The sequence below is a fragment of the Chanodichthys erythropterus genome, chromosome 11 (assembly GCF_024489055.1).
Source record: "Chanodichthys erythropterus isolate Z2021 chromosome 11, ASM2448905v1, whole genome shotgun sequence".
NCBI lineage: Eukaryota > Metazoa > Chordata > Actinopteri > Cypriniformes > Xenocyprididae > Chanodichthys > Chanodichthys erythropterus.
The window spans coordinates 10,908,372-10,932,317 of record NC_090231.1 but is presented as its reverse complement, the minus strand read 5'-3'; the positions used below and the strand labels follow the sequence as shown (position 1 = coordinate 10,932,317).

The 23,946-nt window shown below is 37.6% G+C and overlaps 1 protein-coding gene across 10 annotated transcripts in view; it reads left to right on the top strand.

The window, feature by feature from the left end:
• dysf (dysferlin, limb girdle muscular dystrophy 2B (autosomal recessive)) overlaps window positions 1–23,688 on the top strand; it is a 104,853-nt gene extending 81,165 nt beyond the window's left edge. For all 10 annotated transcript variants that reach the window (XM_067401636.1, XM_067401635.1, XM_067401633.1 and 7 more), the window contains 14 exons: window positions 4,070–4,198; window positions 5,524–5,679; window positions 6,284–6,375; window positions 6,683–6,853; window positions 10,056–10,198; window positions 11,757–11,896; window positions 13,493–13,581; window positions 13,670–13,765; window positions 14,049–14,190; window positions 16,482–16,581; window positions 17,377–17,549; window positions 20,879–20,988; window positions 21,153–21,300; window positions 21,910–23,688. In XM_067401636.1, coding sequence (XP_067257737.1) covers window positions 4,070–4,198; window positions 5,524–5,679; window positions 6,284–6,375; window positions 6,683–6,853; window positions 10,056–10,198; window positions 11,757–11,896; window positions 13,493–13,581; window positions 13,670–13,765; window positions 14,049–14,190; window positions 16,482–16,581; window positions 17,377–17,549; window positions 20,879–20,988; window positions 21,153–21,300; window positions 21,910–21,969 — 1,749 coding nt within the window. In that variant the 3' untranslated portion in view covers window positions 21,970–23,688. The remainder of the gene's footprint in view (window positions 1–4,069; window positions 4,199–5,523; window positions 5,680–6,283; window positions 6,376–6,682; window positions 6,854–10,055; window positions 10,199–11,756; window positions 11,897–13,492; window positions 13,582–13,669; window positions 13,766–14,048; window positions 14,191–16,481; window positions 16,582–17,376; window positions 17,550–20,878; window positions 20,989–21,152; window positions 21,301–21,909) is intronic.
• Window positions 23,689–23,946: the final 258 nt, after the last annotated feature.

The following is a 23,946-nucleotide window of genomic DNA, read 5'->3' as shown; positions in this document are numbered from 1 at the left end:
ACATTTTTGTTAAATAAATAACAAAAACTACGACTTTATTCAGCATTGTCTTCTCTTCCGGGTCTGTTGTCAATCTGCGTTCATGACGTGTTACCTATAGCGCCCAAGCTTCGTTTACAGTCTGAGGGAGACGCACGCTGTAAACAAAACAACCTTCACAAACATGTCTAAGGATTTCGACACAGAGGAAGACTTGCATTATTTTGAACCCGAATACACGGATGAAGAACTAAGAGCGATGGAAGAAGCTCCTACACAGCAGCAACCGCTGTCACAAGCAGCGTCACTGCGGAGTCGTGAACGCAGATTTACAACAGACCCGGAAGAGAAGACAATGCTTAATAAAGTCATAGTTTTTGTTATTTTTGGACCAAAATGTATTTTCGATGCTTCAAAAAATTCTAACTAACCCACTGATGTCACATGGACTACTTTGATGATGTTTTTATTACCTTTCTGGACATGGACAGTATACCGCACATACATTTTCAATCGAAGAAGAACGAAGGTCTTACGTGTTTGGAACAACATGAGGGTGAGTCATTAATGACAATTTTCATATTTGGATGAATTAACCCTTTAAGACTTTCTTTCATCTTTGGAACACAAATTAAGATATTTTTGATAAAATACAAAGGTTTCTGAACTAAACATAGGCAGCAACGTCACTGCACCTTTTGAGTTCCAGAAAGGTACTAAAGACATCGTTAAAGTAGTCCATGTGACTGCAGTGGTTCAACCATAATGTTATGAAGCGATGGGAATATTTTTTGTGCTCAAAAACAAAACAAAAATAACGACTTTTTAACAACAATTTGAACTGTCGTCATAAGCTGTTTGCATAGTGAACGCAGTGCAGCGCTTCTGTGTTTACGTCCAAATGCCAGCTTGGGATTGGCTGATGCTCTACATGTGAAATACACAGGAGCCGGCCAATACTGAGTCGGCATTCTGACATAAAACCTGGAAGGGCTGCACTGCGTTCACTACGCCAACAGCGTATGACAATGCTCGTCGCTTCATAACATTAAAGGGATAGTTCACCCAAAAATTAAAATGATCCCATGATCACCCTCAAGCCATCCTAGAGGTATATGACTATCTTCTTTCAGACAAACGCAATCACAACCATTTTAAACCCTAGACGACTAAGGATATTTTTAAATGGGGGGTCTAATGCTATTTCATGCATTCTGACTTAATTACACTGTTAAAGAGTTGGATTCTCATGCTAAACATGGCCAAAGTTTCAAAACACGAGTTGGACGTATATAATGGAGTATTTCTGTGCCAAAAATACTCTTCAGATTGCTCAAAAACTTTGGCCATTTTTTTAGAGTATGGCCCTTTATTATGTAATAAAGGGTGTAATTCCTTCTACGGGCACTTCTCCCGGAAGAGTGCACGTGCACACATCGACCAGAGCGAGAGAGCATGAGCACGCCCATCAACGCGCTTTGTTCAGCTTTACGGAAGTCGTCAGCAGCCCTGGACAGGACTTGCTTGAGAAAGATTTGTCACTTTGTTATTAGACCACGAATTCAACAATGTCACCAAAGAAGTGTGTTTTTGGTTATGAGGGAAAGATAACCTTGCTTCCCAAAGAACCCAGTGGAGCTGAGAGATTTGTGCTCACGCATTACATTGATACGCTCTCGATATTTGTTATTAAAATAACCATAGAAACTGATAGTTGCAATAACTTTTTTATTGGTTAAAATGAATGAAGATTATCTCGTGGTTTTCCGTGGCTGCTCGAGCCCTCAGGATCGGTGCTTATGGTTTCATAAACAAGGCCCAGTTCTACACTGGATTTACAGATCGTTTGAAACTGAAAGATGGAGCGGTCACAGCAATAATGATCCCAGTCATGAGTCAGAACAGCAGGTGGTGAGTAAAACTGCTTCAAATGTCTGTTTTGTTGGCAACAGGCGACTAAGTGCATATAATGTAAACAACACGAACATAGTGAATTAATAAATTCATTATTCATCATTCACTATACGCTATATTTATTATAGTGATATATAATGCAATGGATAATGCAATGGTGTATTGTGTGTGATTAAATACATTTGTTTATCTGACCATTGATAGCTTGCAAACGATCGCTACGCAAAAGCTGCGCATGCTCGTCACTCTTTAGCTCCGCTCACACGGCACGCCTAATAGAAGATAGTCATACAGTATACACCTAGGATGGCTTGAGGCTGAGTAAATCATGGGATAATTTTCATTTTTGGGTGAACTATCTCTTTAAGATTCACATGGACTATTTTAATGATGTCTTTAATACCTTTCTGGACCTCAAAAGGTGCAATGACGTTGCTACTTATGTGTGATTCAGAAACCTCTCTGATTTCATCAAAAATATCTTAATTTGTGTTCCAAAGATGAACAAAGGTCTTATGAGTTTGGAACAACATGAGTAATTAATGACAGAAATTTCATTTTTGGGTGAACTTTCCCTTTAATCCAGGGTTTAGAAATGTACAGTGTAAAACGTCAGCTTACAAATACCCAGAATTCATTTTTAACCCTGGATAAAGTGTGAGCAGTGTGAAACAAAGTAACCCAGGATTCCATTTACATAGGGTTCAGAATGTAAAAAAGCCCACAAGACATTTTTTAAAAATATCTTCTTTTGTGTCCCACATAAGAAAGAAAGTCATACTGGTTTGGTACGACATGACTTTCAATTTGGAGGGAACTATCCTCTTGAAAAAACAGTTCATGTTCAGAGCTAGAGAATAAAAAGTTCTTTGTGGAACTTGAAGGAATAATTCACCCAAAAATGAACATTTTGTCATTGTTTATTCATACTCATGTCTTCCCAATGGCATGTCTAACATGATCCCAGAAGTAATAATTTTGTACATGGAGATTATCAGCAAAAGTTCATCGTAACTATAGTGACATTATCAGTGCCCAAGCAAAACCAACATAAGGATGCCAGAATCAGAGGTCGCAGAAACATCAGCTCCACAGTGGAACTTCAAAGCCCTGCGGTCCCTCTAGGGAGTGCATATGCCTACTTTCAAACACTCACTCACCCCAACTCCAGTCCACTCCAGCCCACTTCCCACAGGCTTATCCATTTATAATAGAGCCAGTGGCTGCCAGATTCCCAACTTTTCCGATGAATTCATGTCGGGGTTGCCGCAGGGGGATAACCAAGTGCAGACAAGGGCTCCATTACTGACGTCATCGAGCCGTTTTCCCCCCAGCCCACACCTCCCTATCATCCCTCGATCTCTGGCCGGTTTGTCAGCGATCTCCCCTGTCACCACGTTTGCTCTCTACTTGCCTTAGCCACTCTTTCCAACCTTTCCAATCTAAACGTGTCCATTAGTCATCTGGCAGGGACCTTGGGTCTCAGGACTACCTGCGAGGAACAGGCCCAGTTGTTGGCTGCCACCGTGTGAGAGTGTCCCACGCACCGGGAGGAGCGGCAGACAGAAACACTTTCCCTAAAACTGCTGAGATGAGCTGTTATTTTGGGCTTATGGTGCCTGAGGGAGAGATAAGGCAGGGAAAGAGCAAAAGAGACTGGGAGAGGGTTTCATGTGATGTGTGCCGTGTCACACGTTCAGGGACCGGGCCTGAGTGAGTCAACTAGAAAAACAGAGCGACTCGCTTACGAGGATTCCTTCATACTTTTGTCACTAAGTTGTCTCCTGGGTGGCCGTTTGGTTGGAGAGTTGTGCGCCGCTAGTTAAAAGTTGTGTAATGTCACGGCAAAGCATATTTTCCTTGGGCACAAATCGTTTTTGCGCATTTTATTGCCGTTTTTAAACATTCTCATAATCAGGAATTTCCAGATCTTTTTGCATTAATGGTGCATTTGAGGTAGTTTGATTTGTGCCTGAAATGTTAAACCCACAATTAAAGATCCCGGAGTCCAAGATTCTTAAAGAAAACTGCTTTGGCAAGACAAACAATGGATGTCTTGTACATAGTGTGTGTCCTTTCAGCCCTTTGAGTTGATTAGAGCACATTTTTAAAGGACTAGATCTGCATACAAATCATATATCACAAAATACTCATTCTTGTGTGCTTCCTTTCTCAGGTATATGACAGAGAACTGGAGAAAACTGAAGGCTTTGAGCAGTTTGCTGATTTCTGTCAAACATTTAAACTTTACCGTGGAAGGACCCAGAATGAGAGTGAAGACCCTTCTGTTGTTGGAGAGTTCAAGGTAGGGTCATTATAAGATCTCAGCTACTATCTGCTGCTATCACATGTGCTTTCATTCAGTCTCCAAGAGGGAAAACATTCAGACATTGGCAGATGAAGCAAGGGATGGCTGTCAATGCTTATTAGCTGAGCTAATAAAAAGTCAATGAATCGGGTCTTCTGTTTAACTGAGACTTTATCTGAACACATACTTGCATCTGGCAGGTTCAGTTTGTAATTTGTCAAATTTACCTTTGAATACTTTGTTAATTTAGAGCTTTTTGCAACAGGTACAGTCTCATGCCATTCCTTTGATGAACTCCCAAAACGTGTCTCCTTGACTTCTTTACAGACACTGCTTCTGGAGATTCAAATGTTCTTGAAGATACATTCTGGGTTCCTCAGGTCATTGTAGTGGTAGAATAGGGAATAAGATGTTTGTGTGGAACAAAATTAATATTCACACTAAAATTTTAATGTTTTCAACATGTCATTATTATCTCTCTTCTGTGGTAAACAAGTGATGTTTTATAGAATTTAAGACTAGAAGTTTCATGACAGAAGTATAGTATTTATTAATATTTTGAATTAGCTTTTATTTTTATATTTTCAATTTTAGTTTTAATTTTAGTTTAAGTTCTAGTTATGTTATCTTATTCTTTTTTTCATTTCATTTTATATTTTCTTTCATTTGTTTTTATTTTAGTTTTAGTAATTTAAAATGTTTTCATGTAATATTTATATTGTATTTAAGCTCTATTTCAATTAATGAAAACTATTTTTAATAGTTTTAGTTAACACTATATCACTTTTTTACACCCCTTTTCCACATAAAACAAAAATCGATATATAATTTATCCTGAAAAAAAGAAATAAAAGTAGTCCATATAAGTTATATACAATCTAAAAAAGTCTTCTGAGGATTTTAATCTTGTTAAAAAATCTGTGTTGCGATCGGTCACATGACATGCAAGAACCAACAAAAAGAATGTCAATAATATGGGGTGGAACATTTGGGTTTGTAAATGATTTATTTTGATTAAATGTTTTTCATTTTTTGGTGCGGTATTCCTTTAAAAATACTCTCCTATGGCATCCAGCATATGGCTGTAAAACCCATTTTGGTTCTAATAGGAACCTTTAATTTGAAGAGTGTGGATGCTTTTTTTTTGGTTTATTTGGATTACAACTGGTTTAGTTCTAGTAGGATTTGAGGGAACTAAATTTGAGAGATTAAAGTGTAATTTGAGGTCTGTCTGGAGGCCCCAGACAGCAGGTCTCCGGAAAAAAAAAGTAAAACTAAATTGCACCATGAGTTACACTGACTCCTGTCCCGTCCTCCTTCAGGGTTCATTTAAGATCTATCCATTGCCTGATGATCCCTCTATGCCTGTACCCCCACGCTGGTTCTGCAAACTCCCCCCGAACGGAATAGAGGAGTGCCTGGTACGCGTCTACATCATCCAGGCCTATGGCTTACAGCCCAAAGATGCCAATGGCAAGGTAGGTGCAACATAAAACACGTCAAAAAGGAAAGGAACATGGTAACTAGCCGTTCGCTTTTCAGTGTCCTTGTGTACGGCTTGGGGTTGGGAGAGGGTGTTACAACAGCCCTTGTATTTTCACTAGATGCATTCACAAATCTCTATAGTTTTTTGTCAGCCAGACGAGCCCTTTGCGAAGCCTCTGCAGTGCCAGAGTCATAAGAGAGGAGAGAAATTGCTTTATGAAAACATGGAGCCACCCTTTTACCCACAACCATAAACTCTCAATCGCTGCCCGAGACCTAGCCAACACGCCACCACCGTTGGCCCTGCGTCAGATGGGCTTTCCCTTCATTAGTTGCGAATATGCTAAGATGACGTCCTTTCATCACCTACTCAGGCCAGGAGTTATGATATGGAACATTTCACACATGTACTCGCTGCCTATGAAACACGCACTGATCACAGAGATTTGATGCTTTTTTCCACCGTGAGAGCAAAGAGCGGTTGTTTTAAGTACAAAAAGAGGGTGTGCTTTTTTGGATATTGTTGCTTATAGTATATATGTGTGAGTGTGTGGCTATGTTAACACATACTAACAAGCACTTCTTGTTCTTTCATAGTGTGACCCCTATGTTAAGATCACACTTGGCAAGAAATCAGTCGATGACCACGACAATTACATACCCTGTACTTTGGACCCCGTCTTTGGAAAGTGAGTATGTCTCTTTTTTCTCTCTCTTTCTTTCTGTCTCTTTGGACAGATTCTCACACACACATTCAGGAATACGTCATGGCAAGGACTGATTATACCAGCAGGGGCCGCCACACTCATAATAATGATGACTTTCTTAATATAAAAGAGTCTTGATGTTGGATACGTGCAAGAAGGAATGTTTGAATGTTGTGGCTAAAAGATACAGAGACAAAATACAGTAAACAGTAACTTTTGAAAACTTTGAAGCAAAATCATTTCTGACAAAAGGAAGTATTTAAAGGTTGAAATGTGTGTTCTCTTTTAGGATGTTTGAGCTGACATGCTCTCTGCCTCTTGAGAAGGACCTAAAGATCATGCTCTATGATTATGACATGGTCACTAAAGATGAGAAAATCGGAGAGACTGTCATTGATTTGGAGAATCGCTTTTTGTCGCGCCATGGTGCTCGCTGCGGCCTGCCACAGTCCTACTGTCTGTAAGAAATGCCTCTGTCTCTAATCCTATTTTCTTTCACTTCCCAGTTATTATTAGTAGTCATTAGGAAAACTGTAAAGAACAGGAAATTCATGTTTAAGTTTTATCTTTTGGGAGCCATGACCTAGCATTTGACCTTTGAATCCCATGGATTCAGTCATATTCTGATCCTGATCTCCATCTTCTCTGACTCTGCTGAAAAAAAAAAAAAAAAAAAACCTGCTTAAATCAGTCTAAGATGGTTGGCTGGTCTTCTAGCCTGGCCAAGCTATTAGACTTGTCTGTTTTGCTGGACAACCAGCTTAACGAGTTGAATCAAGTTTACCAAAGCTGGTAGACCAGTAAAGACCAGCAATCCACCTTTAAAAAAAAAAAAATGAATCCTGTATCATGTTGTGTTCCTGAAATGCATCATTTATTTTCCAGCTTAAACCAGCCTAAAGCCATCTGCTGGTCTTAGCTGATTTAAGATGGTTTTTCTGGTCTCCAAACTTGGGAAATCTGTTTTGGTAACACTTTACAATACGGGTGCACTAATATGCATTAATTTATGCTTAACTAATGCACAGATAATCATGTGTTAATGTATGACTCATGAAGAACTAAACCATTAATTAATGATTACTGCATCAGCAACTAATAAAATTTCTATATGATTAATAGATTAAGTAATATATGAATTGTTATCAATTAAATGTGTAATAATGTATTCATTCCTTAATAACATATTTTATTAACTAGTAGTGTAAATTAATGTGTTAATTAACACAATGGTCATTAAAGCCATGTACTTCAACTTCCAGTTGTCTGCTTTAATTAATCATTAACAAATGATTTGCAAATGCATCATTATGTTATGACTTTACTTGTTGAGGCACATGACTATTAACTAATTCTTAGCTAATATGTCATTATGGTTTTGACATTATACACTAAGCCATGGATTAGTCCAGATTGTGGTGTGCTGATATTTGTGTGCAGCCCGACTTACCCATCCTTCACATTCTCTGACATTACACTCACTGCATGTGCAACTGTCAAAACCCATAAATGACATAGCCTATTACTTAACAATTAGTTAATAGTTATGTGCCTCAACAAGTAAAGTCATAACATAATGATACATTTTCAAATCATTAGTTAATGATTAACTAAAGCAACGCGTTTGAAACAACATTGATTCTCATGTTCATTCATGTTTATTTGATGCTATAAATGGACTCGTAGTAAGAGATGATCAGTTTACGAGCCTCTTGAGCTGAGGCGCTACAGCAATCTGTCACGACCATGGTCACGACACATTAAAGAGCCACAAAACGGTTTTTATTGTTTGAATTTCTTAAAAAACTACACAGTTTTAAAGCTGGGACCCAACTTTGAGAATAGATTAACGGCAATATTTTTTTTATCGCCCGATAAGAGTCTCACCACTAATAAATAAATAAATAAATATATATATATATATATATATATATATATATATATATATATATATATATATATATATATATATATATATATAAAATATATTAATTAATATTAATATTATTAATATTAATTATTAATATAAAATATTAAGGAATTAATACATTATGACACATTTAATTAATAACAATTCATATATTACTTAATCTATTAATCATATAGAAACTTTATTAGTTCCTGATGCAGTAATCATGAATTAATGGTTTAGTTCTTCATGAGTCATACATTAACACATGATTATCTGTGCATTAGTTAAGCATAAATTAATGCATATTAGTGCACCCGTATTGTAAAGTGTTACCTCTGTTTTTTAAAGGGTTAGTTCACACAAAAACGAAAATAATGTCATTTATTACTCACCCTCATGTCGTTCCACACCCGTAAGACCTTTGTTAATCTACAGAACACAAATTAAGATATTTTTGTTGAAATCCGATGACTCATTGAGGCCTCCATAGCCAGCAATGACATTTCCTCTCTCAAGATCCATTAATGTACTAAAAACATATTTAAATCACTTCATGTGAGTACAGTGATAATTTAATAAATCAGTTCATGTGAGTACAATATTAATTTTATAAAGCGACGAGAATATTTTTGGTGCGGCAAAAAAACTAAATATTGACTAATTTAGTGAAGGCCGATTTCAAAACACTGTGTCGAATCATGATTCGGATCGTGTGTCAAACTGCTGAAATCATGTGACTTTTGCGCTCCGAACCGCTGATTCATTTACACTGATTCATTTATGCTCCGAAGCTTCCTGAAGCAATGTTTTGAAATCGGCCATCACTATATAAGTCGTTATTTTGTGTTTTTTTGGCGCACCAAAAATATTCTCGCCGCTTTATAATATTAATATTGAACCACTGTACTCACATGAACTGATTTAAAAATGTTTTTAGTACATTAATGGATCTTGAGAGAGGAAATGTCATTGCTGTGAATGCAGGCCTCACTGAGCCATCGGATTTCAACTAAAATATCTTAATTTGCGTTCCGAAGATTAACGAAGGTCTTACGGGTGTGGAACGGCATGAGGGTGAGTAATAAATGACAGAATTTTCATTTTTGAGTGAACTAACCCTTTAACTTGTTCAGGTTGCACCAAGGGTGTCCAATCCTGCTCCTGGAGGGCCACTGTCCTGCAGAGTTTAGCTCCAACCCTAATTAAACACCTGAACCAACTAATCAAGGTCTTACTATAGGCTATAAACCTCCAAGCAGGTGTGTTGAGGCAAGTTGGAACTAAACTCTGCAGGACAGTGGCCCTCCAGGAGCAAGTTTGGACGCCCCTGGGTTACACAGTCTCATATTCGTGTTCCCTAAATAATAATATTTAAATTATTTATATTAGCTATAAGCATTGCATATTTTGATTTAATTTCTTTCTTCTTTTTTTAAATTTTATTTCATTTTATTTTAAATATATGCATATTTTCCATTTTGCAGGGCCATGTTGTCTCAAATAGCTTTCTCCCTATAGTTTATTTAGTGGGTTGTTCAGCATAAACATATCAGCCTAAACAGCTTGGCCTGGCTAGGATACCAGGATAGTGGGTAGTAATCATGCCTTAAATGTAAAACAAAATAATAATAATAATTAAAGTTTTGAGTAACTGTTGGCTGTCCCAACAACTGTGATAACACATTCTGCTCAGTTACACCCTTGGTTTTGCATTACAAATGAACTCTTTATGTTTCTGTGCCAACTCTAGGTCGGGAGTTAACCAGTGGCGAGATCAGCTAAAACCATCCCAGTTACTTCATCGTCTGTGCGAGAGGCGAAACTACAAACTGCCCGTCTACAAGCAAGATAGAGTCTATTTCAGAGGACAGGAATACACCATTGCAGACCTTGGTCAGTGTCCCAAACACACACTGCAACTAGACCTAGTTTCCTACCACTAAATTTAACGATCATGATATTAAATCGTTAATTCTGCGATTGTCGTTACCAAAGAGCAGCTTCTTAGAGAACTGTGCTCAGCAATGCACATCAGCACCTACGAACGAATAAACATGAGCATCACGACCTATCAAACCCACCGGCTGGATGGCGAAAAAAGAAATTGGAAGTCTTTTCTTTGGAGCTGCTGAAAGCATTAGTCACGAGTAAGAGCTAATCAAAGCAGCAGCCTGACTCCATCACATCTTCCGTCATTAAAAAAAGTGAGCCGAGCACGAGATCGGCTGCGGTTCTGTGAAAACACTGACAGAAAAAGAATAACGATATATGTCTCGGTTTGCGCCATACATCATATCTGTGTGTGTGGGATCACAGAGCTGTCGGGGAGGCCGCTTGGCTGTTCTTGCTCGGGCGCTATGAGCGGAAAGAGTGAGTTGTTCCTCTGTGTGAAGAAAAACAAGTGCAATATTGTAAAGACGAAGGACCTGTGTAAACATATAGCACCTCTGACATACTCATTCATTCACAGCAAATATATCACTCCTTGCCACAGCAAACTGACGTCCCCACCTGCTTTAAAGTGTGCCCTTGGGATGACAATGCTAACTAATGCTAGTTCACCATTAGGTGTGCATTATGTTGATCTTACTGCTGTGTAACCTCCATCAGATCCTCCCAACACTTCTGGTTTGACCTTTAAGCCCTTAAAGTCCCATGGCCGTCTTTCTACCATTCAGATGTCACACAGAGCCTACAGAAAGCCAAGCTCTCCAACCATTTTCTCTTCCATGATGCTTTGGGACGAGGTCAGCTTCAAATTTATGGTGAACTAGCATGCAAGCATGTTCAGCCAAGGTCAACACTGTGGCCGGCTTCTCAGCCTCCTGCTCCCATGTCTCGCCACGGAGGAATACTACATCTTTTTGTTTGGCCCACGTAACTGCGGCAACCCACGCGTCAAAGCAATTATCAGGTGGCCGTTTCAGGCATCCAACTTCATGGCAGAAAATGTCTTCCTCCACTTCAATCTTTTTCCTCTTTTCTCCACACTCCGACCATGTTTCCCTGAGGGACATGACACAGGGTTTCAAACCATAAACTCAACAGTGGACGTTTATTTTTTTTCTTCTCTCGCTCTCTCTTTTTGCTTTTTGAAAGGGGAAACTCTCTTCTTAGATCAACAGCAATGAAATCAACGCATCATCTGAGGAACGGGGAAAGATAAACATTTCCGACTATTTAAGTGGAATGCTTCATGAATGTTGGCTTTTTTTCTGCTCTCGGTTATGACTTCATAAAACCCGATGCCCAAATGTTCTTCATATCAAACCAGAGGTTACATAGCGGTTCCATTTCATGGTTTTAATGGAAAATAACATTATAATGAATCTTCCTTATAACTGTTAAACAATTTTAAGCTAAAAAAAAGTTGCCTCCACATTTCGGACCTTCTGCATCAATGTGAATATAAACTACAATGACCTTATGGTTGACTACATTTGTTCCTCAGATGAAGGGAAACCTCTAAACCCTTACCTGGGACCAGTGATGGAGCGACTAGCTCTGTTGGTGTTGAGAAGGCAGGGTCTGGTGCCTGAACATGTAGAGACGCGACCCCTCTACAGCCCCCTGCAGCCAGATATAGAACAGGTTACACAGGCTCATTTATTATTCCAAAAATTAATATTATATATTTATAAATTAAATAATATATTAAAACATATTATTTTATATTTATTCATTTAAATGTTTATTTTAGTAGATTTGTAGTAGAATTGCGTAGTTTATTTTAACCCTTTCGAGCGTGAGTTTAAACAAAGTCCCTTTAAGACAAGTCATTTCACTCGGCGGCCATCTTTGAAACGCCTCTCGGGCATCCTGGACATCATGCAATCTGTTTGAATGGGGAAACATCAAATTCTCCAAAACTGTTCGCCAACCTTATGATTAAATTTCCTATTTGAAATCACCAATGAAATCTAACAACAACCGGCTCATAAATTTAGTTTCTAATCGCTCGAATCATGACAAAAAACTGTATTTTTCAGGCTGGATCAAGCTAATGTGCATGCGCAGACCTAAATGCGCGTCTGACTGTTTCTGTAGAAACCGGTGATTCTAACGGCCGCTGAAGTGACGCGATGACTTTACCAGTCGGCGATTGGCTCTTATTTAGAAGGCGGGACTTATTCCGCCATATTGCGTGTTACACTTTCTCCCATTCAAAACAATATGACGCGTCTTGTGTTATTCTATAGTCTTTGGTTTAAAATATTCTAACTGTCCCCCCAGAGTGAGTTTTTTTTTTTTTTTTAAGGCAACCGTTATTTTTAAGGCGACTGTTTGCCTTTAATGTTTCCATAGCGACGCGTCATTCGTGTCACGAGTGCTGAACGCAGCCATAATAACACTGTAAGACAGATGGATCGCTATTTTTTTTTTTTCCTTGTTATTTAAAATATTCGCAAAATTGCTTACCATGTCATCAACTATCTGATATTCCGTTAAATATGTGTAAGTGAGTGTTTTGTCGTTTAAAAGCCTTTATAAATGATCTTTATCTTGATCTATAATGCGAGATGGGCGCCGCCATCTTAGTTTGCCCCGCAGTCCTGTCAGTCAGATTTACAGCAGGTGAATTCATCAGTTTCTCCCGAAATATGTGCAAGTAAGTGGCTGGTGAATTGGAAGAATAATAGAGTAAACTTTGTAGTTACTTGGGCCCATTATGTGTGTCTGATATGAACAAATATCGGCAAATTGTATATGAATGGATTGTTATTGCTCCTTCCACTGATGTCTGACATCAGTGTATATTTTATAAACTCTAAATATATTGTTTTAATGGTGCTTATGCGTGTTTAAAATATTATGAAACCTTAAAAGAAACGTTATGTGGCAGAAAACACTGCATAGTTGTGATATGACAAGAGCTGCGCGTGTCCGTCTCACAGCCAGAGCGCGAAAGCACAGTTTGAATCTGCCAGTTATGTGACGTCGCTGAACGTTCGAAATCCCATATGTGGGACCGTACCGCTCAAAGGGTTAAGTATGCAATTCATTTAATTTTAATAATAATATTTATTATTTTTATTTTATTCTATTTTAAATATATAATGTATTTAATTTTATTTTGTTTTAAAAATTTAATTTAGTTTATTTAATAATAAATAAATGTATTATTTTTTATTTCTTTTGTTTTTCATGTTTTTCATGAGTTGAGCTGTTTTATTTGCCAACACACAGGGGCGGATACAGATGTGGGTGGACCTGTTCCCTAAATCTTTAGGTCCACCGGGACCTCCATTCAATATCACACCACGTAAAGCTAAAAAGTAAAAGCATTGCCTTTGTTTAATATCTATCAGTTTGTCTCGAATCACTTCCAGAAGCATAACATGTCAATGTTTTCTGCTCCCATAGGTTCTTCCTGCGCTGTATTATATGGAACACGAGAGATGTTATCTTGGATGATGTCAGCGTTACTGGGGAGAAGATGAGTGACATTTATGTGAAAGGGTACATCTGGGTGTCATAAATGGGTTGTTGGGTTTGTGTGTATGAGCTCTGGTTAGATTAAGTTGTTATTGTTTCCCATGTCATGGGCCTGTTGCTTGTCTGTTGCCACTGTGACCAATAGTAACAACGGCATGCAAAAATTATCGATCAGTAGCAACAAACACACAGTTGCACAGCAACCATAGACCCAAGCTGTAGGTCAATTACAGCTAAGCTGCATTGTCTTCTAATGTGTTGGAAATGATGTGTCGGGTAATTGCGAATGTTATTTTTTCAATCCTAGCTGGATGCAGGGCCACGAAGAGAACAAGCAGAAAACAGACGTGCACTATCGCTCGCTGGGAGGTGAAGGCAACTTTAATTGGCGGTTCCTCTTCCCCTTCCACTATTTACCTGCAGAACAGCTCTGCACCATTGATAAGAAGGTAAGACGTAATCTAGGTTTGGTGGAAACAAAGAACAAAGAAATGAAAGGGAAACTCCAACCCTGTCAGCATTTATATCCGCACGCTGCACTTCAGCTATGTTGCTAAAAACAAAAACCCTAACCCTCAACCTTGATTGAGTCTGAATAGGCGATCCGAAGGTCACCCTGCGTGATTTGAAGAGGTTTTGTCTAACGCCCACATTTTGAAGGATATCACTGCAGTTGGCAGGTGTTTAATGCAATGTTTCAAACCCAGATATGTTGCAGGCTGCATCTGGCACAGTCCCACTTACTGAAAGTGGTACACGAACATCTTGTAACAGCAAGACAGTCCAGACATCAGCCAAGCCAGCTCAGGGAAAACAGCTGTGATGGACAAGGCACTTAAAGTGAGGTTTTGGCAGGCAAGAGATCAGTTATAGTAAGATTGAAGATAGCGGTTCCACCCATTAAACTGAGAGCGGCCCGCAACAGCTGTCAAACGATAGATCCACTTTGGCTGAGCTTTGTTGGAAGCAACACATAATAGAAGCGATACATAGTGAAACAGATTCTCTTGCATGAAACACTGCTCTCAGTGATAAATTGGAAGTGAGTCCTTATTTGCAGTGTTTGTTTTGATGGAGCTGTATGCGGTTGTCAGGCAAGATGTGCAAACCGACGGGGCCTATTTACCGGTGAACGGCAGCAGTTCAGTTCATTATCCTCGTCGTGTTTGTCCACACATCCATCATGGGTACAGTACGGTGGGAATGCTGTCATGCAGATGGAATCCTGTCTGGCGGTGGGGTGCAGAGTCAGGGCTGTAGTGGGAGTCGCTAACACTCTTTTCGGACTGGGACGTTTCTGTCGCTCTCGGTGGTTCTCACTCTCTCTCTGTCTCTCACCCTCTTCCTAATTCTGCTTCGCACATTCACGCTATCATTTCCTCACTCTGTCTTTCTCAGTCGTTGTCTTGGTCTGTCAGTTTGTTTCTACTTCATTTCTTGGGCTGGTAACTAAAAGGTTGTTGAGTCTAATCTAACAACTTAGTAGTGATGCACAATATATGTAGATTATTGGCGGATATTGGACATTATTTAATGTGCTGGTATCTGACGATATTGGACATTTAATTGTTGATGCTCATTTCTCCCTTTTTAGAGTACTTTTGCCATCATCTAACACTAACTAATCTTTAATACATTAATAATTTAAAAACACTGTTAAATGTAATCTTTAGCAAGATATATAATAAAATGAATATCCATTTTTGATACTATTATAATGTGTGATGCCTAAATTCACTTGTAGCATTTAAAATGGTTGATTTTAGTCATTTATATTATTTTACTTTTTTAGTTAGACATAATGTGTGTAGAATTTTAATACCAACTTTTTATCGGTTATCTGACGATATGTGACCCTGGACCACAAAACCAGTCATAAGGGTACATTTTTTGAAATTGAGAATTATACATCATCTGAAGGCTGAATAAATAAGCTTTCCATTGATGTATGGTTTGTTAGGATAGGACAATATTTGGATATTAGATATACAACTATTTGAAAATCTGGAATCTGAGGGTGCAAAAAAATATATATATATTGAGAAAATCGCCTTTAAAGTTGTCCAAATTAAGTCCTTAGCAATGCATATCCACTCACAAAAATAAATTTTTGATATATTTAAGGTAGGAAATTTACAAAATATCTTCGTGGAACATGATCTTTTCTTAATATCCTAATGATTTTTGGCATTAAAGAAAAATCGATAATTTTGACCCGTACAATGTATTGTTGGCTATTGCTGCAAATATACCTGTGCGACTTATGACTTGTTTTGTGGTCCAGGGTCACATATTACTGATGCTTTTTAATTGTTAAATGTAATAATTACTGTACATGATAATGTTTTGATGCCTAAATTCACTTGTAATATAAAATGGTTGATGTTGTGATTTTGTTTTTGTTTTTTTATTTAGACAAAATATATACAATTTTGGTGTATGTGTGTATATATATATATATAAAATCAGCCATAACATGAAAATAATTATTGGCTTGACATTTATGCAGCCAAAATGTTAATATTGGTGTATCTCTAGCACCTAGTCCAGGTTGCTTGAAGTTATATTTTTAAGTTCAATACAAGTTAGGCTCAATGGACAACATTTGCTACATAATGTCGTTTACAACAGTAACAGTAACACAATTAAATGAATGTTACAGTTACACCAGCAAAACGACAAATTAGTAAGTAGTTCTAATTGTACTTCTGTCAATCTTTTCGTGTTTCCTTTTCTTCAGGAGCATTTTTGGAGTATGGATAAAGTTGAAACAAAACTTCCTCCTAAACTTACTATCCAGATCTGGGACAATGACAAGTTCTCCTTTGATGATTTTCTTGGTAAGACCTAATAGTCGTCCCTTATGCCAGATCACTCCTCAACTCCCTTCCTCAGCTTTGCTACCCTCAGCAAATTCATTCGTGTTAACCTTGCACGGCACCACAAAGCTGTTTTTCAAGCATATTTTTCAGCCTTGACAAGAGAAATGAAAAACTTTTTGTGGGACTGGACCACACTGATAGGACCATGTGTGTGGTTTATTGTCATTAACCTATATGTCTGTCTATATGGATATGAGTGCACAGGGAGATGGTTACCAAAACCTGAACCTCCTTAACCTGTGTGAGGTTACCCACCACATTATTATGAAGCGTGACCGTCAGCATAAATGCACTTAACAACCTTAACGCAAATACATCATTCAGACCACATGACTCTATAACATCTTTACTGCTAATGTTATTATTATCAACTGAACCTAATTTCCAACATCTCAGCACAACTGAAAGAGAAATAAGTTATGATCTGACTCTTTAAAGACCTCTATAAAATAAACGGATCTTTGTACATTTGTAAAATAATTAGCATCTGACCACAATGTGAAAACCTCAAAGAAAATGACAGACTGCCAGCAGCAAAGGCTGAAGGACACACATTTTTTCTGACTGATATTATGGGAAATTATTGGGAAAGCAAGATTCAAATACTTGCTGATTTTGCTTCTATTCTATTCTATTCTATTCTATTCTATTCTATTCTATTCCATTCTATTCTTTTCAGCACATTTTACTGCTATAGTGTATCATTGAACTTCAAGACTGTGGTGCTTAATTTCTTCTCTCTCTCTTTCTAAGGCTCTTTGGAGATGGACCTGAACCATATGCTGAGTCCAGCAAAGTCTCCAGAGAAGTGTGGCCTTGACATGCTATCTCAGTCCCAGGACAAATTGGTGTCTTTGTTTGAGCAGAAGAGTGTAAAAGGCTGGTGGCCTTGCGTGTGTGACAGAGAAAACGAGAAGATACTTGCTGTAAGAGTTGCACACAATCCAGGGTTATTATTGTGTTGAGAAATTCACTTTTTTCTTGTAAATACGATAGAGACCAAAAGTGATGTCCGGATGGTATATTTGATTCTAATGAGTGTACAAGTTTGATTAAACCATCAAAATATGAGGAAGATATTTTATTTATTTATTTTTCTATGAAGGAAGAATGAAAGACTAAACTTGGTTAATGTATTTTTCTGACAGTTATTATTTGGCAAAAAAGGCAAACTACAGCTACATGTTTTATTTTACTATTTAAAAAAAGCATAGAAAAAAACAAAAGGCTCACAGGAAAAAGCATACACTGACTACAACGTAATAAGTTATTAATATTTTGTTGGTTCTCTAGTTTTTGCATGTATGCATAATTTCTTTGTTTCACAGCCTGGTCAAAAATTATGTCTGCACAATTTGTTTCATTGCTTTATCACAAATAAAAAAATTGACTTCAAGCACAATTATGCAATACGCTTACAAAATATTTAACATAGTTTTAATAACATTGGAATAAAGGGTGAAGATGCCAATTTTGCTAGGCCGGACATCACTTATGGACACTATTATATGTTATTTATTTATAGTACAATACACATTAATAGTTTTCTTAGTTTTGATCTGTTTTGATCTAGTATATGTATATGTATATATATATATATATAACGGTTAGTTCCTGTCCTTGATGACTGCTTCACCCAATGGTTCTTTGTATCACTACACAACACCCTTAGCAACGTAAACTGAATTGAAGCTTACTGTATTATGTAGAACTAGAAGAGTATTGTGAGAAAAAGTGAGTTTATTACCTGCATTCTGATTTAGCATTTTCCTTCAGGTCAGTCCTATGTTTATAATAAAAAATCAGTTTAAATGTCAGATATATTATCTTCTCCTTTTAACAGTTAGGGGGTTTTCCTGTGACTGACGGCATTGGTCAAAGCATTTATCAGTTGCGTTTTGTTCCGTGTTCACTACAATTCAGTCTTTTCAATGCAAAAGTCTTCACTACTGACTGACACACTCATAAAGACAGTCTTTGCCGCTATCTAATGGCATAATAATGTAACTTCTGTTGCTGTTCACGGTCATGGACTATTTTTTCTGGTGAAAGGAAGGCTTTTAGTTCAAGTTTACTTCATGAAAGTAGCATTGATACATATTTTTGGCTTTAATATTTATATTGTGTGGTAAAAGCAATAAGGTACTTGCAAGCATTCTGCTTCACGTCGTGCTTAACAATGCTCTTCAGCCGTGACTTATTCACGATACAGCACAGCCTTTCGTACTGTACCTTATTGCTTACATATACAGTGGGTACGAAAAGTATTCAGACCCCCTTACATTTTTAACTCTTTGCTATATTGCAGCCGTTTGCTAAAATTATTTAAGTTCATTTTTTTCCTCATTAATGTACACACAGCACCCCATATTGACAGAAAAACACAGAATTGATGACATTTTTGCAGATTTATTAAAAAAGAAAAACTGAAATATCACATGGTCCTAAGTATTCAGACCCTTTGCTCAGTATTTAGTAGAAGAACCCTTTTGATCTAATACAGCCTTTTTGGGAAAGATGCAACAAGTTTTTCACACCTGGATTTGGGGATCCTCTGCCATTCCTCCTTGCAGATCCTCTCCAGTTCTGTCAGGTTGGATGGTAAACATTGGTGGACAGCCATTTTTAGGTCTCTCCAGAGATGCTCAATTGGGTTTAAGTCAGGACTCTGGCTGGGCCATTCAAGAACAGTCACAGTTGTTGTGAAGCCACTCCTTCGTTATTTTAGTTGTGTGCTTAGGGTCATTGTCTTGTTGGAAGGTAAACCTTCGGCCCATTCTGAGGTCCTGAGCACTCTGGAGAAGGTTTTCGTCCAGGATATCCCTGTACTTGGGCGCATTCATCTTTCCCTCGATTGCAACCAGTCATCCTGTCCCTGCAGCTGAAAAACACCCCCACAGCATGATGCGGCCACCACCATGCTTCACTGTTGGGACTGTATTGGACATGTGATGAGCAGTGCATGGTTTTCTCCACACATACCGCTTAGAATTAAGAGGGCTGCAGTGATGGTTGACTTTCTACAACTTTCTCCCATCTCCCGACTGCATCTCTGGAGCTCAGCCACAGTGATCTTTGGGTTCTTCTTTACCTCTCTCACCAAGGCTCTTCTCCCCCGTTAGCTCAGTTTGGCCGGAAGGCCAGCTCTAGGAAGGGTTCTGGTCTTCCCAAACGTCTTCCATTTAAGGATAATAGAGGCCACTGTGCTCTTAGGAACCTTAAATGCAGCAGAAATTTTTTTGTAACCTTGGCCAGATCTGTGCCTTGCCACAATTCTGTCTCTGAGCTCTTCAGACAGTTCCTTTGACCTCATGATTCTCATTTGCTCTGACATGCACTGTGAGCTGTAAGGTCTTATATAGACAGGTGTGTGGCTTTCCTAATCAAGTCCAATCAGTATAATCAAACACAGCTGGACTCAAATGAAGGTGTAGAACCATCTCAAGGATGATCAGGAGAAATGGACAGCACCTGAGTTAAATATATGAGTGTCACAGCAAAGGGTCTGAATACTTAGGACATTGTGATATTTCATTTTTTTTTTTTTTAATAAATCTGCAAAAATATCAACAATTCTGTGTTTTTCTGTCAATATGGGGTGCTGTGTGTACATTAATGAGGAAAAAAATGAACTTAAATGATTATAGCAAATGGCTGCAATATAACAAAGAGTGAAAAATTTAAGGGGGTCTGAATACTTTCCGTACCCACTGTGTGTATGTGTATATGAAGACTTCAGATGCAAAAGCCTCTAAGTGCTGTCAGCAATTTTCTTCTAAAATAAGCATTTTTATCAAGCTTGTATGTTAATATTGAGTTATTTCACTTTAATAGCAATGAAAAGGACCTATTAATTGCCATTGAAGTGGAATTACTGAACCTAAACATACAAGCTTGATAAAAATGCTTATTTTAGAGGAAAATTTCTGACGGCACTTAGAGGCTTTTGCATCTGAAGTCTCCATATATATTATATATATATATATATATATATATATATATATATATATATATATATATTATATATATATATTATATATATATATATTATATATATATATTATATATATATAGAGAGAGAGAGAGAGAGAGAGAGAGAGAGAGAGAGAGAGAGAGATATTTGTTATAATATTTATAATAATTTATAATAATAAAAATTTAAATATTTTATATTAACATTAATAATTTAATATTTTAAAATATAAGAGTGTGCATTTTCCAACTACCACTTTGTCTCTCTCTCTTTGTCATTTAGGGAAAGTTGGAAATGTCACTGGAAATCGTCTCGGAGCAGGAGCAGGATGAGAGGCCTGCAGGACACGGCAGAGATGAGCCCAACATGAATCCTCATCTAGAGGAGCCACAGTAAGTCAAGCACGCCTATCATAGTCATTCCTCTCACCAAATAACCACCACCAACAAAAAAAAAAGTGCTTTTAATATTAGCCTTTTTATGGGTCCTCATCACAAGGTGGGATTTATAGAATTTAATATAAGGTTACTAATATAGTGTCTGTTTCTCTCTTCAGGCGTCCTGAGACCTCATTCCTTTGGTTCTCGTCCCCATACAAGACGTTTAGGTTCATTGTATGGAGGAGGTTTAAGTGGCTTATTTTGGGCCTCTTTATACTCTTTTTCATTATTCTCTTCCTTGGAGTCTTTCTCTACGCCTTCCCTGTAAGTATCTGTGTGCATGTGTGTGTACAAGCTTATGGTATTAATTGTGTCAATGAAAGAAGAGGATTAAAGTAAAAATGGGGGTTTCTGTGATCAAGAAGTGTTTGATCAGAGATGTGTGTCTGATCGTAGTTCAAGAATGTGGCATGTATTATTCAGTATTGCAAACACATTCATACACGCGCATACAGTCATTCACACTGAAGATATTTCATACACTTCTGTCTAACATATCAGTCAATGTACTGTATCATATATAGTTCAATGTATTATATTATAATCATTCAAAAGTTTGCGGACAGTAAATTCTTACAGATTTTTTTAAATTAATACATTTATTGAACAAAGTCAAGGATGCATTACATTAATCAAAAGTAACAGTAAATAAATTTATAATGTAACAAAATATTTAAACACTGCCCTTTTGCAATATAGTAATCAAATAGTTCTGAAAAAAGTGTATTGCAGTTTACACACACAAAAAAAAAAAACTGTTTTCGAAATTGCAATGAAATATTAATTGAGCCTCATATCAGAATGATCATGCGTCATTTAAATTTTTAGAAATTTAGAATTTTGTATTTTTAAATATTATTATAATTTTTACAGAACTATGCTGCTATGAAGATGGTTGGACCCTTCAGTGGAGTAGGAAAGGGAACACAGTGAGACTGTGATGGGAAAAAGGACACAGACCCTCACGTTTCAAAACCAACCTCACCAAAAATCCATCCACGCATCTTTGTCCGTCCTACTGGAGAGATCTGCCTTACTCGTGCACATGTGCAAGCCAAGAGAAAGCTGAAGACGGGCTGAGATTATTTGAAGTCTTGTGTGCGTGTGCCTTTATGTGTTCGTTAGCCTGTTCTAGTCCTAAATGCATGAAAGTTGCATAACATCTGTGTGTGTTTGTACATGTATTACACATCAAGCTCCCTGCCCTGTATATGACCCGGTCCTGAACTCTTTCAATATTCTCTTTAACTCCCACTTACACTTTCATCTCCCAGCCTGTTTAATCCTTTTTCATGTCTCCTGTAAAACAGGGTTCTTTCTTCACAGCCAGATGCTTCTTTCTTCTTCCTTCACGCAGAGAGAGGGAGACAGAGCCGCGTCGCAACACCTCCTGTCCATTCGTTCCTCTCCTTTCCTCTCCTTTAGGTTAAACACTGATTTGTACAGTTAGGCTATAAGGTCCAAGACAGGCTGGTTATTAGCTGATCCCCCGCTGTCAGCAAGCCCACCTCTCTGATTACTATCACACTCTGTTATTTTGCTTTAGCGAAATCCCCACTAAATGGGTTCGAGGTCAACGGTGGGTTGGCTATATCTGTGTGAATGTATATATGTTTGTGGAATGTGGGCTGTGAATGAGAACAAGAGATAAAAGGCATGTTTATTTGTGTAAATGTTACACTCGCGCCCCGGTGCCTTTGTGCCTTTTTGCTTTTTACTCTGTAAAGTGAAAATGAACAGGCGCATCTGGAAGAAGTTGCCAGACTTCTAAACATGCCTGTGAACGAGCTGTTACATGACAGAATACACAAATTGCTTGTTTTCTCTTCATGACCAAGTCATAGGCTCCTTTTCTACCTAGTTAAGTGAGTATAAACTGATGTGGAGTCATAGTTAGTAAAACTGGAATCTCAAAACTGTTACATAAGGGGCATCTGTTGTCAACTTTGTGCATTCTCACATTACATTTATCTGATGGCAGGAATCATACTATCTTCTCTATGAACAGGAAATGTCAAGAGATTTGGGTTAATCCGACCTAATCTGTAGGATTTCCAGGATTGTTTACATTTTATTGTTAAAAAATGTGGGTAATGTAAAGAAGAAAGGATTTGGTGTTTCCATAAACGTCACTGATTTGACAGTGAAGAGAATGCATTCCTATCTCAGTCACAGAAAATACAAGAAGAGTGATTACAATTTAATTCTTTTTTCCCCCTCTCATTTATAACACTATTTTCTGCACATCTGTGCATGGATCTACAATATCACTCATTTATGAAAGTAAAATGAATCAAAAATCCTTGCATTTAAGTAAAAACACTCTCTTGCCAAATATTGTACAGTATATAGCTGTATAACTGCATTTATCCAAACACAAATCCCCTCTGAGTTGAAAAGTTCTCATTCATATACAAGTTTCACAACAAGTCACTTAATTTGACAATCAAGATGGATATTTCTGTTATTGAACTTATGAATGATATTTTGCAGTTTTACTGTAAAGATGAATGTCGTCTAATTGCCTTAAAGCTTCTGCTATCATGAATTCACTGTGATAAATCAACTATATTTGTATCTCATGAGCACTGTATGCTATGATCAAATATATACCTATATATATTATATTCTGAATATTTTGATCTTTTCTGATTTGAGCCATTTTGAGTCCGATGTAACTGGAGTCTATTCTAAAGAACCGTGTTGCTTTGTTTTTTTTTTTTTTTTTTTTTTTTTTTCACCAGGTCTGCGGACCACCTTATGTGCAGCTTTAACCTTTTAAAGCCAAACCACAACAGACTGGTCAGGCTGTTTGACTTGAGAGCAAATTAGAAGCACTCCAGTGCCCAGCCAGGGATTCATGGAGCCAACGGCAACTTACTCTTGCATTTCTACCAGCTGTTCTGTAAA